This window comes from Hylobates moloch, unplaced genomic scaffold (genome assembly GCF_009828535.3).
Source record: "Hylobates moloch isolate HMO894 unplaced genomic scaffold, HMol_V3 SCAFFOLD_8, whole genome shotgun sequence".
Classification (NCBI taxonomy): Eukaryota; Metazoa; Chordata; class Mammalia; order Primates; family Hylobatidae; genus Hylobates; species Hylobates moloch.
In genome coordinates, this window is record NW_026652283.1 from 77,736,533 (window position 1) to 77,750,550 (window position 14,018).

At 53.3% G+C, this 14,018-nt stretch overlaps 1 protein-coding gene across 5 annotated transcripts in view; it reads right to left on the bottom strand.

The window, feature by feature from the left end:
* TEX264 (testis expressed 264, ER-phagy receptor) overlaps positions 1-14,018 on the bottom strand; it is a 33,286-nt gene that overhangs the window by 18,019 nt on the left and 1,249 nt on the right. For 4 of the 5 annotated variants that reach the window (XM_032161406.2, XM_032161405.2, XM_032161407.2 and 1 more), the window contains exons 2-3: positions 11,908-12,199; positions 1,597-1,818 (exon numbers count right to left, since the gene is read on the bottom strand). In XM_032161406.2, the coding sequence (XP_032017297.1) occupies positions 1,597-1,818; positions 11,908-12,165 (480 nt within the window). In that variant the 5' untranslated portion in view covers positions 12,166-12,199. Of the gene's footprint in view, positions 1-1,596; positions 1,819-11,907; positions 12,200-12,293; positions 12,480-14,018 lie in introns of those variants that run through there. The other variant, XM_058441872.1, reaches the window with a different exon arrangement.

A 14,018-nucleotide genomic window follows, 5' to 3' on the forward strand; every position in this document is an offset into this window, starting at 1 on the left:
CCACAGAGGCAGGGAGGCACAGGGCAGCCTCCCAGGTCAAATACTGCCAACAGGCTGATGTCCCCAAATATATCCACCAGCCCAGCCTTTACTCAACTCCAGGCCACACATACCATTGCTGACTCCACACCCCTCAACTTAGATGTATCTCAGGCAGCTCCCCTGACATAGCCCAAATAGCCACCTTCCCCCCAAAACCAGGGCCTCCCTCAGTTCCCCACATGTCAGTGAAAAGCATCACTACACACTTGCCCACCTGCCCAGGCCAGAGGGGAGCAGAGCCCTCTGTGACTCCCTCACTGCCTCTTCTTCCACAACAGCAAATCCACCCAAAGTCCATCAGTTCTGTCCCAAAAGTGATTGTAAATCTCCATCCTTATCCACAGCTCTATAGCTGCTGGGCCTGCCCAAGCTGCCACCACTCACACTGGGATTCACGACAGCCTCCTAGGCTAATTCCTTAGCCCTAGGCCTAAGCATCTCCACCTGGTCCCAGATCTGTGGTCCAGTCCCACCCTGCCCAGAGATGGGACAGCTCATCTTGTACAGACGTGGCTCCAACTGTGTTATTTTCCTGGTTGGAACACTGCAGTGACTTCCTGCTGCATTTAGACCAAAGCTCTGCCTAGAAGTTCTTATCTCCTCTCTAAAGGCTCTTCTAGGACTCCACCTTGAGGTTATCTCCTCTGAGAGGCTGTCCCTGACCATTCTGTCCAAGTTGGTTCCCTGACTTTTCTCACCCTCTCCTTCTCTAGCACATGTCCTATTTTTGTCTGATATTACCTATCTTCACGACCTCACTGTGAATGTCTGTTTCATGCACCAACGTTTCATTCACATTGTGCCCATTATAGCACCTGGCACTCAGACAGTAAATACAAGTTAAATGAATGAACAAACAATCACGTCCAAGCCCAAACTGGGGTCATTTCCCCAGCAACCAAGTTTACAAAATGTTTAGGGAAGGAGGGATGTGTAACAGGGCAAGTTTTAAAAAAATTTCTGTAGACACAGAAACCTGTCAGATGACCTGGTGACTGGCTCTCCTTCCTCCAGGAAGGTTGGGCTGCCAGCATTGCCAGTAACCAAGTCAGGAAGTAAAGGAAACAGAGCCTGCCACTGCTGCCCCAGCCCTGGCCTCTGGGAGCAGGTGTATAAGCCCATGCACAGGCAGGGCCACAGGCAATATATGATTACCTGGGGCCTGCTCAGACACTGGAAGCCTCAGGTCCTTGCTTTGCAGGCCTCCAGCAGGATGAGAATAAAGTGGCCTGTCCATTCATCTGAGCCAGGAGTGTGGGATAAGCACTAAGGATGTCTTTGGTCAAAGCCAGAGCCAAACTAACCAGACCAGGTTTACGAACAAGCTCTCCATGCTCTTGGGATATGCGCCGGCTCCCAAAAGATCTTGGGCATCTGAAAGAGATGCCAGCAACCTCTGCCCATCTTCCTAGCTCCACAGGTACCTGTTCCATGAGGGCCCCAGGGTGCTGCTCTCCCAAAACAACTTCTTCCTCCCATTCTAGGCAGTCCTCCTCAGCTCCACCCAAGGGGCCTGGCTGTCCCCAACACACACACTCCAGGCCTGTGTCTCACCTTGATGTAGGTGTCCAAGGCAGGATGGACACGGCGGGTAGCCAGCCAGATGGACAGGATGGTGGTGTAGGGGAAGGTGGCTGTCACCACATGGCTGGGTGCCGGGAAGGAGAACACCTTGAAGCCAAATTTCTGGTAGAGGTCGATGAGCTCAGGGGAGGGCGATTCCTCACCTTCACTCAGGATGCTGCCCACGGCACATCGGCACTTATCAGGGAGCACCTGGGGAAGCAAAGAATGGGTGTGAGAGTTGGGCAAAGGAAGGAGGCCCTCAGACCTCCTTCCTCCTGGGGCTGTGCCAGATCAGGCCTAAAAGAATGAGCAGCTCTGACAAGCCATGCAGCTCCAGATACCAGGACAGAGCTAGCTATTTTCTTACTGGAACCCACCTATGGCCCCTGCCTGTGGCATCATACCACAGGACTCTCATCTATTCCTTCAACAAACATGCCATGCCCTGTGGAAACCCAGGGATCATAGTGAGGGGTTAGACTTGGTCTCTGCCCTTCTGGAGGCCAGGAGAGGGAAGGGCAGAGAGGACCTCTGAACCATCACCCTCCACATGGCTCCACTGAGGGGGCCCTTCCACCCCACCATGAGACCCTCTGTCAGCCCCCATGCCCCAGGGCCACCAGCAGAACTGTACAGTGGCTGATCCCGCAGCCTGAGTCCAGCACAATCCTATTAGCTAATTTCCCTCCTATCTCCTGGAGAAGAGCAGGCTTCACAGGCAGAGAAATTATGGCAGGCAAGGGAGCAAAACTAAGGAGTGGGAATAAAGAGCTCAGAGCCCTCCAAGGTCATGCCCTAGGAAAGCAAGAACATGTGTGTGTGTGTTTACACACATGCTTGCAGGGTCAGAACCTGCCAAGTGGCTGTGGAGGGGCTGCAGGAAGCACCTGTCAGGACATAGGATTGGGATCACTGACATCTGGGTTGCTGGTGAAATTCTGTGAAGAGATCATCCTCTCCATCCCTCTGGTAGGGCCAGCTACCATCACCAGAGCCTCTAGACTTCTTCTGCAACCCATGGCCCATCCAGGGACCTATCCTACTTCCTAAGTCCCTTCCTGGCTAAAAACCAAGACCACTGGTTCCCCTCCAAGTCTCTGTAGGTTGCTAGTGCCTGCACTTCCCATTCTGCTCGCCTCCCTACCTAGCTTCCCTCCTCTGGCTCCCAGAAACTTCAGCCATGTAAGGCTCCTATGTGAGCCTCCAACACTTCCTAGGACTGAACCAAGGCTGCAAGGCCCAGTACTCATTTCTCCTCCTGGCATCAAGAGGCCTCACTTTGTCTCACCTACTGCTACCTGTTTCCCATGTCAGCTTTCCAGGTGCCTAAGTCTGTACCAGCCTTCAGGCTGGGCCCTCAGAGGCATATGATCTTGAATCCAAGAGATTCAGCACAGACCTTGTACCCTCAATCCTGGGTTTTGCTCAACTCTAAAGGCTCCTTTCTCCCCACCCACCGCAAAAAAATTTTTTTTGCCAGCAGTTCACCTTCACAGGGATGACCCCTAAGTTTAAAGAGGCTTCTCCCTCTACCTCCACTTACTCCTCTCCCCAGTCCTCCTTCCCAGCACTGTGAAGTCATTATTACCTGTTCTCACCTCTCCCTCCCATTACAGCCCTTTCCAAGCCCTCTCTGAAATCCACTGGGGGTTTCTCAGCCCTGAATGGCCTCCTCTACTCAGGCCAACCCAGCCCTTCCTTTTAGTCACAGTTTGCCTGGTACTTGGGCACCTATTCCAGGCTCTCACTTCTAAGCAGACCCTAACGGTCACCCTCAACTGTCTGCAGCTCTGGTCCCCTTGCAGCCCCCTTGAAGCCTATGGCATCCAAACCTGGCTCAGAGCTTTAGTAGCAGGCAACAGGGTGTAGTGGTCAGAAACAGCTTGAGAGAGGCAGGCCACGGTGTGAATCTGAGTCGTGTGATTCTAGACAAGTCCCTTGGGTTCTGGGAGCCCCAGTTCCTCAATATCTACTTACAGAACTGCCATATTAAACAAGAAACTTCAAGAGAGCTTAGCCTGGGTCCAGCATTCAGCAAGTGCCCCATAATTGTTGGTTATTAGTAGCTATGACACAGTCCAAACAACTGTCCATGGCCTAGAATGCCAGACCACCCAAACCTCTGAATATGCAGCTCCTCCCTGCCTGTCCTTCAGGTTCAAATGCCCTCTTGGAGAGCCTTTCAGGGTGGCTCAGTGGCACTCTGTTCTCCCCCAATATTTTGCTGTAAACTCTCTTGCCCTCTGCAAGTCTACCTTGCACACAGTCACTTCTTTTGGCCTGAAGCTCCTCCCACCCCACCCAGAGGCACAGGAGATCACTGCAATACCATCTCTTGTCTCTAGATGGTGGAACTGCCCTACTCAAACGCCAAGACTTGAGAATGACCAGATAGGCAGGAAGTTATCTGGCAGACCTCCTGCTGACAAGCCAAGAGACACTCACTGCCTGCCACAAAGCCTATCTTCATGTCCCTGATCCTACTAACCTGTGCTGTGCAAGAGAAACATCTACATAAGTCACATAGAGAAACAGATGAAAGGTCACTTGATCTCTGCCTTTCTGTTTTTTTTTTTTGAGACGGAGTCTCGCTCTGTTGCCTAGGCTGGAGTGCAGTGGCGCAATCTCGGCTCACTGCAAGCTCCGCCTCCCGGGGTTCACGCCATTCTCCTGCCTCAGCCTCTCCGAGTAGCTGGGACTACAGGCGCCCGCCACCACGCCCGGCTAATTTTTTGTATTTTTGGTAGAGACGGGGTTTCACCGTGGTCTCGATCTCCTGACCTCGTGATCCGCCCGCCTCGTCCTCCCAAAGTGCTGAGATTACAAGCGTGAGCCACCGCGCCCGGCCTGATCTCTGCCTTTCTATAGCTGGCTTGCCTGGGTTTGAGTTCCAGGGTCTTTCCTGGGAACGCTTCAGCAGCCCTTATGGGACTCCCAGCTCAACATCCTCTTCAGTAGCCAAAAGGCACCAGAACACATGTGGTCATCTTGCTCAGAACCTCTCAATGGCTCCCAATTTACCTCTAGGATGAAACTAAATTCACAAGCCAATAGGCAGGCTCTTTTGGAGTGGCCCACATAATACTGCATGAATTTGCCCACACACTCACCTTGCACTCCCTTTCTGCAGCCTCAGGCCCCAGCAGGGGCCAGAGCCCATATGGGCAGGCACCTACTGAGTGTCTGCATGGCAGAGGGAGGGATGGATCCAGGCTCTGGCCCAGCCTGCCTTGCCAGCCTCCTCACCTGCCACACCCCCACACACACCCACATGAAACTATTTGCAGCTCCCCAAACATGCCACATCCTCCCATGCTTCCTGCCTTTGCGTAAGCTACTTCCTCTGCCTGAAATGTCCTTCTTCACCCTATTCCAGAGTCCCTTCTGCCTGGGAAACTCCTGCCCATCCTGCAAGACTCAGCTCAACTTTCCCCTTCAAAGCCTTCTGTTGCTCTCCACCAAGCAGCCCCTCCTCTCTGATCCCAAGTACCCACCAGGGAGCAGGTCTTGTGCTGCACTGTAACTGATGGCCTCCCCATCTCTCTCCATCACTCCAGGCCTCTAGGCAAAAAGGTCCAGGATCCTGCGCACACAGAAAGTTCTTGAGGCATGCTCAGTGACAGTACATGCATCCACACACAAGCCCTGCACCATAACAAACTTGCTCTCCCTCCACCTGGAGAAAAGGCAGAGCTCCTGTCACAGTGGAAGAGGGGAGCTAAGAAGACAGGGCTCCCAGGATCCAGGAGGTGTGTGGGGCACAGCAGCTCCTTTCCTGGCTGAGCAACTCCCTAATTCCACAAGTAAGAACACTTCCTACCCCCTCCCCTGCCCTGGCCTAACGAGGAGCCTAGAAGGTCTCTCAGTAAGCCTACCACCCACTAAGCGGCCCCATGCAAAGTTGAAACTGGGAAGCAGCTGAACAAGGCACCAGCAAGGAGGAAATGGGACAGGCCCTAAAATAGCCTAAGGAGTGGCAAGGCTGATCCAGTGGCAGAGGAAAGCTTTCCTGGCCTCCCAGTAAAGCCCAGACCCGCCTCCAGGGAAAAGGCCTACTAAGGCTGTCAAGCGCCCAGAAGGTTGGGATGTCCTGATGGACAAGAGACCCCATCTACCTTGGCTCAATGCAGTATCTTTATTTGGGCCTAACCCTAGGACATAGGCCTGGGCCTCCCAGCTCTACCTGCCTGCTCCTCTTCCTCCCCAGATCAGCTATTTCTCTGGGTACCTCTGCCCAGAACAAGAATTGCACCAGAACTGGTACCTACAAGGAACCACATCTGGGAAACAGGGCAGTGGCCAGACCCACCACCATTCAGGGTAAAGACAAGCCCATCCAGGATGTGTCCTCAAAGCAAGAGTACCAGGAAAACAACAGAGGCATGCCAGGCCCCAGAGCATCTCCTTTGGGCTGAAAAGCCTCCTGAGTCCCATTACTGGGAGAAGAGGGCAGTCTGCTTAGAACCTGAAGCTTCCAGGTATGAGCTAGTCCTAAGGCTGGCCCCACTGCCCCTTCCTGAGTGGTGTCACAGTGCCCTGCCGACCCTGTTGTGTGAGGCTATAGTGAAGACAGCCACCTCAGGGCCCCTGCCAAGCCAAGACTTCGCTGAGTCTGGGAACTGGACAAGACTGATAATCTTCCAGGATGCAGGAATGAGAAATGGTGTCAGTGGCCCAGACCAAATGTAGTCATTGGGTTCAGGGTTAATAGAAACTGCCAACCCCAGGCCCACAACCTACACAACCTGACAGGGACAGCAGCACCATCTCTCAAACACAGGCACAGAGGCCTGCCCTTACTCTTCCCATGCCAGCCCACTGACCCAGAGCTACCCAAGTTAAGGGGGAAAGTAGAGGCAGGGCCCTTCATTTGCACTTGTACTCCCAAGGGAATAGAGGAGCTGCACTGGCCCATGACTAGAGAGTTGATACAGGACCTTGTTTGCCCTCCTAGGTGCTACAGGTCAACACACCAACCCCCAACTTCCCAAAGGCACACGGAGACAGGCACCAGTCAGGACACGAGATGATGCAGACAGCCAGGCCAGAGGACAGGACTCATCATTCTTCAGGCTCGGGAGGAAAGAGAGGAGTCAACAAGATACCAGCCCTCAAAGGTGAGTTTACTTAGAAACCTTTCACAAACCTTCCTCTATACCCCTGTACCTTCAAACAGAATCCTAAAAACAGCTGATATCTGACCAGGCACTCACCACTTTCCCCAGATGCTGCCTTCCAAGCATAAGCTCATTAAATCCAAACAGCCTTCTGTGGTTGGTACTGTTTTCAACCCTGTTCCTGAGGCCCAGACAACCAAGCCATTCAGCCAAGGTCACACAGCAAGGCAGTGCTGAAGTCAGGATTCAAACCCAAGCAGACCAGCTTCAGAGCTGCGCCACACAACCCAGAGGCATCCAGGAGTCCGAGAAATTAGCCCTGGTGAAAGCGGGCTGCACAATGGCTTTTCCCTGCACTGTGCTGCCTCACACGGCCCAGACAACCTGCAGGAGGCTGGGACTAAACCAGAGAGGCAGGCAGGGTCCCTAAAAGTACAAAGTCCCAGTGGCACGAGGTCCTCAGGCAGGACTGGATGTCAAGTGTGACACCCACCTATTAAGAGCTGGGTACTGGGCCATATCATTATCAATTAGCCCCCACAAAACAAAAACCCTGAGGTAGGGATTCTTTTATCCTCATGTGACAGATAAGGAGACATACTCAGACAGGCCAAGTGACTCACCTAAAGTCACACATTGGTTAGCAGTGGAGCCTTGATTCAAACCCAGAAGGGCAAACCCAAAGCCCCTTCCTCTCACACCTCATCTCATCTCACCTCAAGGGCAGTGCTAGTGGGCAGAGGAAGGAGCTCGTGCTTCCAGACCTGTTCCACATAGTTAACCTGCTGCACAGCAAATGCCTGGACTCCACCTGGCAGAAAATAACCATGGAGTAACCAGGATAGGGGGCGGACTGAGCCCTCAGGAAACATCCCAGCCCACATTCCCATTGCCTTTGTTGAGGAGGTCAGTCCTGAGAAATCCTACTCCCTCACCCCTTCCCAGGCTCCATCCAAACTAAGTGCCTCCAGAGAGGGCAGGGAGCCTCCTCTCCACACACACTGAGGGAAGAGGGAGTGTCACACAGGCCTACATCAGAACTCTCACCAGCCTCTGTGAGGCTGTGGTCATGCCAGCCAAATGACCACAGGCCCCTGCAGACCTAGTGGCCCTGGGCCTTGGTTCTCATTGGACTAGGGGAAAGGAGGCTTCAATGGCAGTCTTGTTTACTAAAGGCAGAAGCAAGTACCACCAGTTCCCCAACCCAATCCATGCCTGGAGCAAACACCACCTCCTAGGTAGTAGATGTAGGCAGCAAATACAGGCCCACTTGGGCCACATAAATTGAACTAGCTGCCACACCCATCTTGCCCCAGCCAGGCTCCCCATATAAGCAAGCAGGCAGGTTGCTTAAGCCCCAAACACAGCAGCGGAAGTGATGGTGGCACAGGGTGGGGCAGGAGGTAGAGTGCCAGCCTGGCAGACAGGATGGGCCTACAGGCACAGTGACAGCAGCCCAGCCACTAGGGCCTGTCCACAGGCCAGAGCTGGCCAGGATCAAACGAGGCACTCAGGGTCCTCTTAGCTCCTTCCTTCCCCTCCAACACTGAAGGCTCCCAGAGGGACCAGGCCCCAAAAGGGAGCCTGAAGTCACTTTCCAAGCCCCCAGCACCCACCCCAGAAGCAGGGCTGAAGACAGAGCAGTTTTTCTAGTCAGGACCCTTCCCCAGTCATGCAAGGGCAGTATGGACCAGTGTGTGTAAGGGAGCAGATCTGTGACTGACATCCGCCTACATGTGATCCTTACCTCTGAACTCATCCCCCGTCCCTTGCATACCTTGAAGAGGAATGGCCCACACTCCATGAATGCTGGGCTCTGAGGTGGGTGAGTACACCCATGAGCTCCTGCCAGGGTCTGTCCACTTCCCAACAGACTTCTTCCCCACCTTCCCATCCCCAACCATGCCAAAGCTTTCAGGGATGGAGAATGGAATCCTTCCTCCTGCCTCACAGGAACCACTCACCCAGACCTGCAGCCTCTTCCCATACAGGACTCCAGGGCACAAGGCTAACAGCTCCAGCAGCAGCTACTATGAACAGGTCCACAGCAACTGCCACTGTCCCACCTTAGTGGTACCCTTTCTTGTGCTACTTCCTGGGTCCACACCCAGCCTAGGTGGGACCAGCCTCCTCCCTGCCCAGCAGAGGACAGGAAGAGGCATGGCTAGGGAGCTGTCCATCACACCTCATGGGGGTGGGCAGCATCTAAAGCCAGGTGGCACCTCTCACCTAGTTACTCACCACCCCACTCACAGAGCCTGACACAGCCTCACTGCCTCCCCACACTCACAGAGAAGCAGATTCTGGCTCCTGTTGCTCTGGGCTAGGGAAGGACACAGTGCGGGTGGGACACTCAACAGGTCAGCCTCTATTCTCTTTCTCTGAGAACCAGAGCACGCCCCAGGCTGCACACTGCTGGTGGAGGCAGCGTAGGGGGCAAAAAGCTTGGGTTCTCAGCCCACTCCAGGACCAGGATGGGGCCTTTCCTCTAGGCTCCTAACACTCACACACTGGCAGGTCCCGGTCCCCATGGTACCCTAGTGCCCAACACAGAGCCTGGTACAGAGCAGGTGCTCAGATATTTGTTAAATGAAAACAAAAACGTATGAGATCAGTACCTTACTCCTACTATCTGAACCTGTTTCTCCCTCCATAATATGGAGTGTGGACCAGGAGGCCTCAGGTCCTTCCAGACCAGTCTGTGATAGCCACAAGCAGAGAATGCACTGACCAGCTCCCAGAGTAAATGGGGACCCAAGTGTCCCTGGGCCATCCCAGGTGCCAGAGTGTGACCTAGCTCTAAATGGGGACACAGGTGTCTTCTGGACTGACCGAGGACTGGGATGGGCAGGGTCAGAAGGGCCACCTTGACTTGTTCATCATCCTCTGTGCCAGCCAAATGACCACAGCCAGGCCAAGGGTCTAGGTTTGCTCAGTCTGACTTCTCAGCATATGTTTGCACAAGTGGTTTTCCCACCCATCTTTGTTGTTGTTAAGCATCTGTTGAGGGCTAAGTGCTGGGGTAAATGCCTCACGTGTATCACTTAACTCTTCTCAGTCTACTATGAAGCAGTATTTTATCATTACTCTGCAGACAAGGAAATAGAGGCTCAGAAAGATTATGTGATATGCCTAAGATCACTCAGCAGGACAGTGATGGGACAGAATCAGAACTCGGGACTGCTAGCCTCAAGGCTGTGCTCTCAGGCCACAGTCCCCCAGACAAGCACCCAAGTCAGACTATGACCAACCAACCCTGGAGACCCAGGGCCCACCCCACGGGGTCCACCACATCTCTGGGAAAGCTGCAAGAGGCAGTGGCCAGGCCAGAATATCCCATGCCAGGCTTCTTCCATCTCACTCTTCCCTAGACCAGCCTCCAGCACTGACCCCAGGGTACCCTGCTGCCTTAGCCCTTTCCCATCCAGGAATTAGCACCTCCAACACAAGAGGCAACCTGTTGATTCCAGAACAGGCAGACACGCCAATGAGAAGACAGCCAGCTACAAGGACTCTTCTTGCAGACGGCTCTGACTGGGCCAGGTGTGGAAGGAGGGGCGGGGCTTACACAACAGAGCCCTTGAAGGGGTGAGGGTCACACATCTGGTCTAGGAGCTCCCCATAGCCCACTGTCTGTCCCATTCCACTCAGGCTCCAGTGCTCCCAACTTCAGTTAGTGCCATCTCCTGGCCATGTGACTGCAAAACCTCAACCAACCCATGTCACCTCTCACCTGGGCCCAGCCCAATCTCTTCTACGGCCTCCTGCCTCATCTCCTTCCCTCCTCCACCTGCCCTTCAGCTAACTTCCTAAAACAAAGGTGGCAAATTGTGCCACACCCTTCTTCTCAAGCTGCTGTACTTCCCCACCACCTGGCTGGGAAAACCCTTCCACCTTTCTCCACCCAAGCCATGTCTACTAACCACAATTCTCCGGTCATCCCATGTCTTCAGGCTCTTGCTGTCACAGTTTTCTCAGCCAAGTACCCCTTCCCAACAAAGCAAAATTCTACTTACGTGAGAAGGCCCAGCTGAAATCTACCCCTTCTCTGAGCCTCCCCAGCAGACTCATGGCAGCCTCCCTGAATCTACAGCTCAAAGTTCTGTGGACATCAAGCACAGTGTCTTGTTGGAGAATCACTTATGTGGGGCTGACATGTCAGCCACACAGAGCTTCCTGAGGGCAGAGCCAGGTCTGATTCATCTCCAGAGTGTAGGTGTAGAGTAGAACCTGGCACAGAGAGGGAACCAGCACACCCTGTTTCAACTAGTGCCCCAGTAAGCCGGTCAGCACACACTGGGTAGACTGCAGGGCTTGTCCACTTGAGCTCTCCAGGTAAGGAAATCAGAGCTGGGGATTCCAAATGCTTGGTTTGGCATGGCTTAGTAGTAGAGGCTGAAGAACGCTTGACAGAGCTGCCAGCCCATCCAGCTGTGGGCAGCACCACCCCATAGCATAGCAGTAGGTTACATTGGCAAGCTCTGACTCACCATAGGTTGTAAGAACAGCCAGACGCCCACAGGGTGCTAGTGATGCTGGATTAGTTTTTGACTTCAGCATTCTGAACATTTTAAGTAACTCATCTGGCTCCACTAGCCCCCTAGGCCATCTCCCAACTAAGCAGCTTGAGGTCTAAGGAAATGCCATGTCACTGGGTTGGGGGGCATCAGAATGGCTGAAGAGGTAAGATTCCAAGCCCCATGCCCAGTGACTGCCCTCTCAGCCCTCAAGGGCCTACAACTATGGCAGAAGAGCTGAGGGATGGAAAGCACAGAAACAGCAAGATGTAACCCCAAAGAGTGGGCAGAATCTGAATGGCCTGGCCTTAGAGCACTGGCCCCAAATGGAGATGGAAGGAGGGATGACAAGAAGAGGAGGCAGGGGACCAAAGTCCTGGCAGAAGCCAGGGATTCATGGTGGTATAGTCCACTGCATTTGGAAATCCACAAGTAGCCATGGGCAAGGGGAACGAGACCTGGGCAAATAGAAAGCCCACAAATGGATGCCGGGAGCAGAAGTCCAGGCTAAATCTGGAAGGCGCTTCAAGCTCATAGAGGAGGGGTTTGCAGGGCCAGCTTGAAGATTCTCCCACCCTTTCCTCAGCAACCAAAACTACCCTCCCCAAAGCAGCCCTGGCCCACCAGGTCCATCGATGGGACAGAACCCCATGGAGACTCCTTACCATGTGGGGGTTGTCATAGTAGACAGCGATGGAGCGGAGCTTGGGAGAGATGCTGCAGCTCTCGGTGAAAAGCCGCCCAGTCTCACCATAGGGCCCCATGTGGAACTTGTAGGCCACAGTGACGTTGCGGATGGGGGGTGACCCAGCACTCACTTCCACCCCAGCCAGTAGCCCTGAGTACCCGGCAAAGGCCAGCAGCGTCAGCAGCAGTAAGAGAGTCAGGCCCCCAATCAGGCCCAGTAGTAGCAGGTCGGACATGGCTCTGGACCCCCAACACTGCACCTCAAGGCAGCTGCAAAGGAGAAAGAAGGGAGAGCAGGCTGGTAGCCTACTCTGACAATGTGCCCACCTGCCCGCCAACCAGTTCTGGCCCAACCTCCTCAGACCTGCCTTGGGTGCTCTGACCCAGAAAGGGGAGGGGCCAGAGGTGTTTACACACAGAGTGACCTAGAAGGGAGCTACAAGGATGACTGAAGCCACAAGCCTCTTTATTTCTTAATCGCAGTTGGTGACGATCTCAGAGCAGCTCTGTCAGCTGGCAGCGCTGGTCACACCTGGGGAAACTGAGTCATAGAGGGGCACAGGAGTGAGTCAGCCAGAGACATACTCTGGGCCCTGACAAGTCTCCCCCAAGATGTACCAGATACCAGCCAGCCTGCCTTCCCTCCACATTACCTCTTCCTCCCCACAGCTGAGCCATGCCACCAGCCCAGCCTCCCCAAGCCTCAGGGACGACTGCCAGAGGGAGGACTGGCAAATGCTAGGGTCCAAACACTTATTAATGAACAGGGAAACCATAAGGAACAAAAACCTGTGAGGGAAAATGTGCCTCAGGAAGAGAATTTCCTAAGAAACTCTCCTTTTCTAAGTACATCTGGCCTGCAGGGACCTTGCTATCCAGCAAGCTCACCCATCCAGAACCAGAGGAAAGACCAGAGCAAAACGGTCTGAGCAGGTAGAACAAAGTCCAACACTAAGCTTCCCAGACTTGAACCACCAATGTTAACAAGCTTCATCTCAATTTTCCAGCCCATAGAAGAAACAGTGAGTAGTAAGAGGAAAAGGCTGCTAAAAGGGGAGTCGCACAGCAGGAAGAACTAACAATTATCCATAAGAGGAAAAGAAGCTGTTCAAGAGCAGGCCCAGGAACATAACACAGAGGCCAGTGTGTGAGCTATTCAAGGCAGGCTGCCTAGGTCTCCAGGCAGCTTGGGGCCAGAGGCCTAACCCTCTTACACAGAGGGCTTGACGTGAGTTGCCCAGCGGGGGGAGAAATCACAGCCCAGAGAAGACTGTTTAAAGAGGAAGGGAGCCATGTGACCCACTGGGGGGACATTCCCACCCCAATTATTTAAAAGTAATATTTAACATTTAAAAGGTTTTGAAGCTAAAAAGGCCACGCTGCAACTCTGTGGAAAACTTAGATCTAATTATTTCTTCCCTGTGGGTGCTGGGTGTTGATTTTACGCTAAAAAAAATTGTCTTCGGAGTCAATGAGCACACAGTATTTGCTCACAAAGAGGCAAAGTAAATTTCTAAACTTTCGGTGTCAAGAAATTGAGGCGTTGCCCACTAGTCTCACCCATCTGTGCTTCTACCCATCAGTATCTCTCTCTTTTCTGCCTGTCCTACTCATCTTGTCTCCAGTAACTTTCACTCCAATTTTCTTTGATAATGATGAGAAATCTTCCACTGAACGCTTACTATACGCCAGGCACTGTCTAAATGTTGAAACGCAGCTACTTCATTCATCCTCAAAGCAATCCAAAGAGGTAGGTAAGGCTAAAGGTTCAAGTGGTTAGAGGTTAAGAGACTTGCCCAAGGTAACACAGGTATTAAACAGAGCCACGTGGACCAAAATGCAGGCAACACAAGCCCAGACAGTCTGACTCCAGCCCCTCATTTCCACTTTCTCTCTCCTCTCTGGTGACTGGCTTCCAAAAAGGCTCAAGCATTAAATCCTTGTTGGACATCTCTGAGCCCAAAGCTGGAAAACTCTCAGCATCTAGGCCCCCATTTGCCTTGGGAATGACAAGCCCTCACCCTGATCTGCCATCTCAGCTGAACACTTCCTGTCTCCTCAAGGAAACTTAGCATCTACCTTTCTCTTC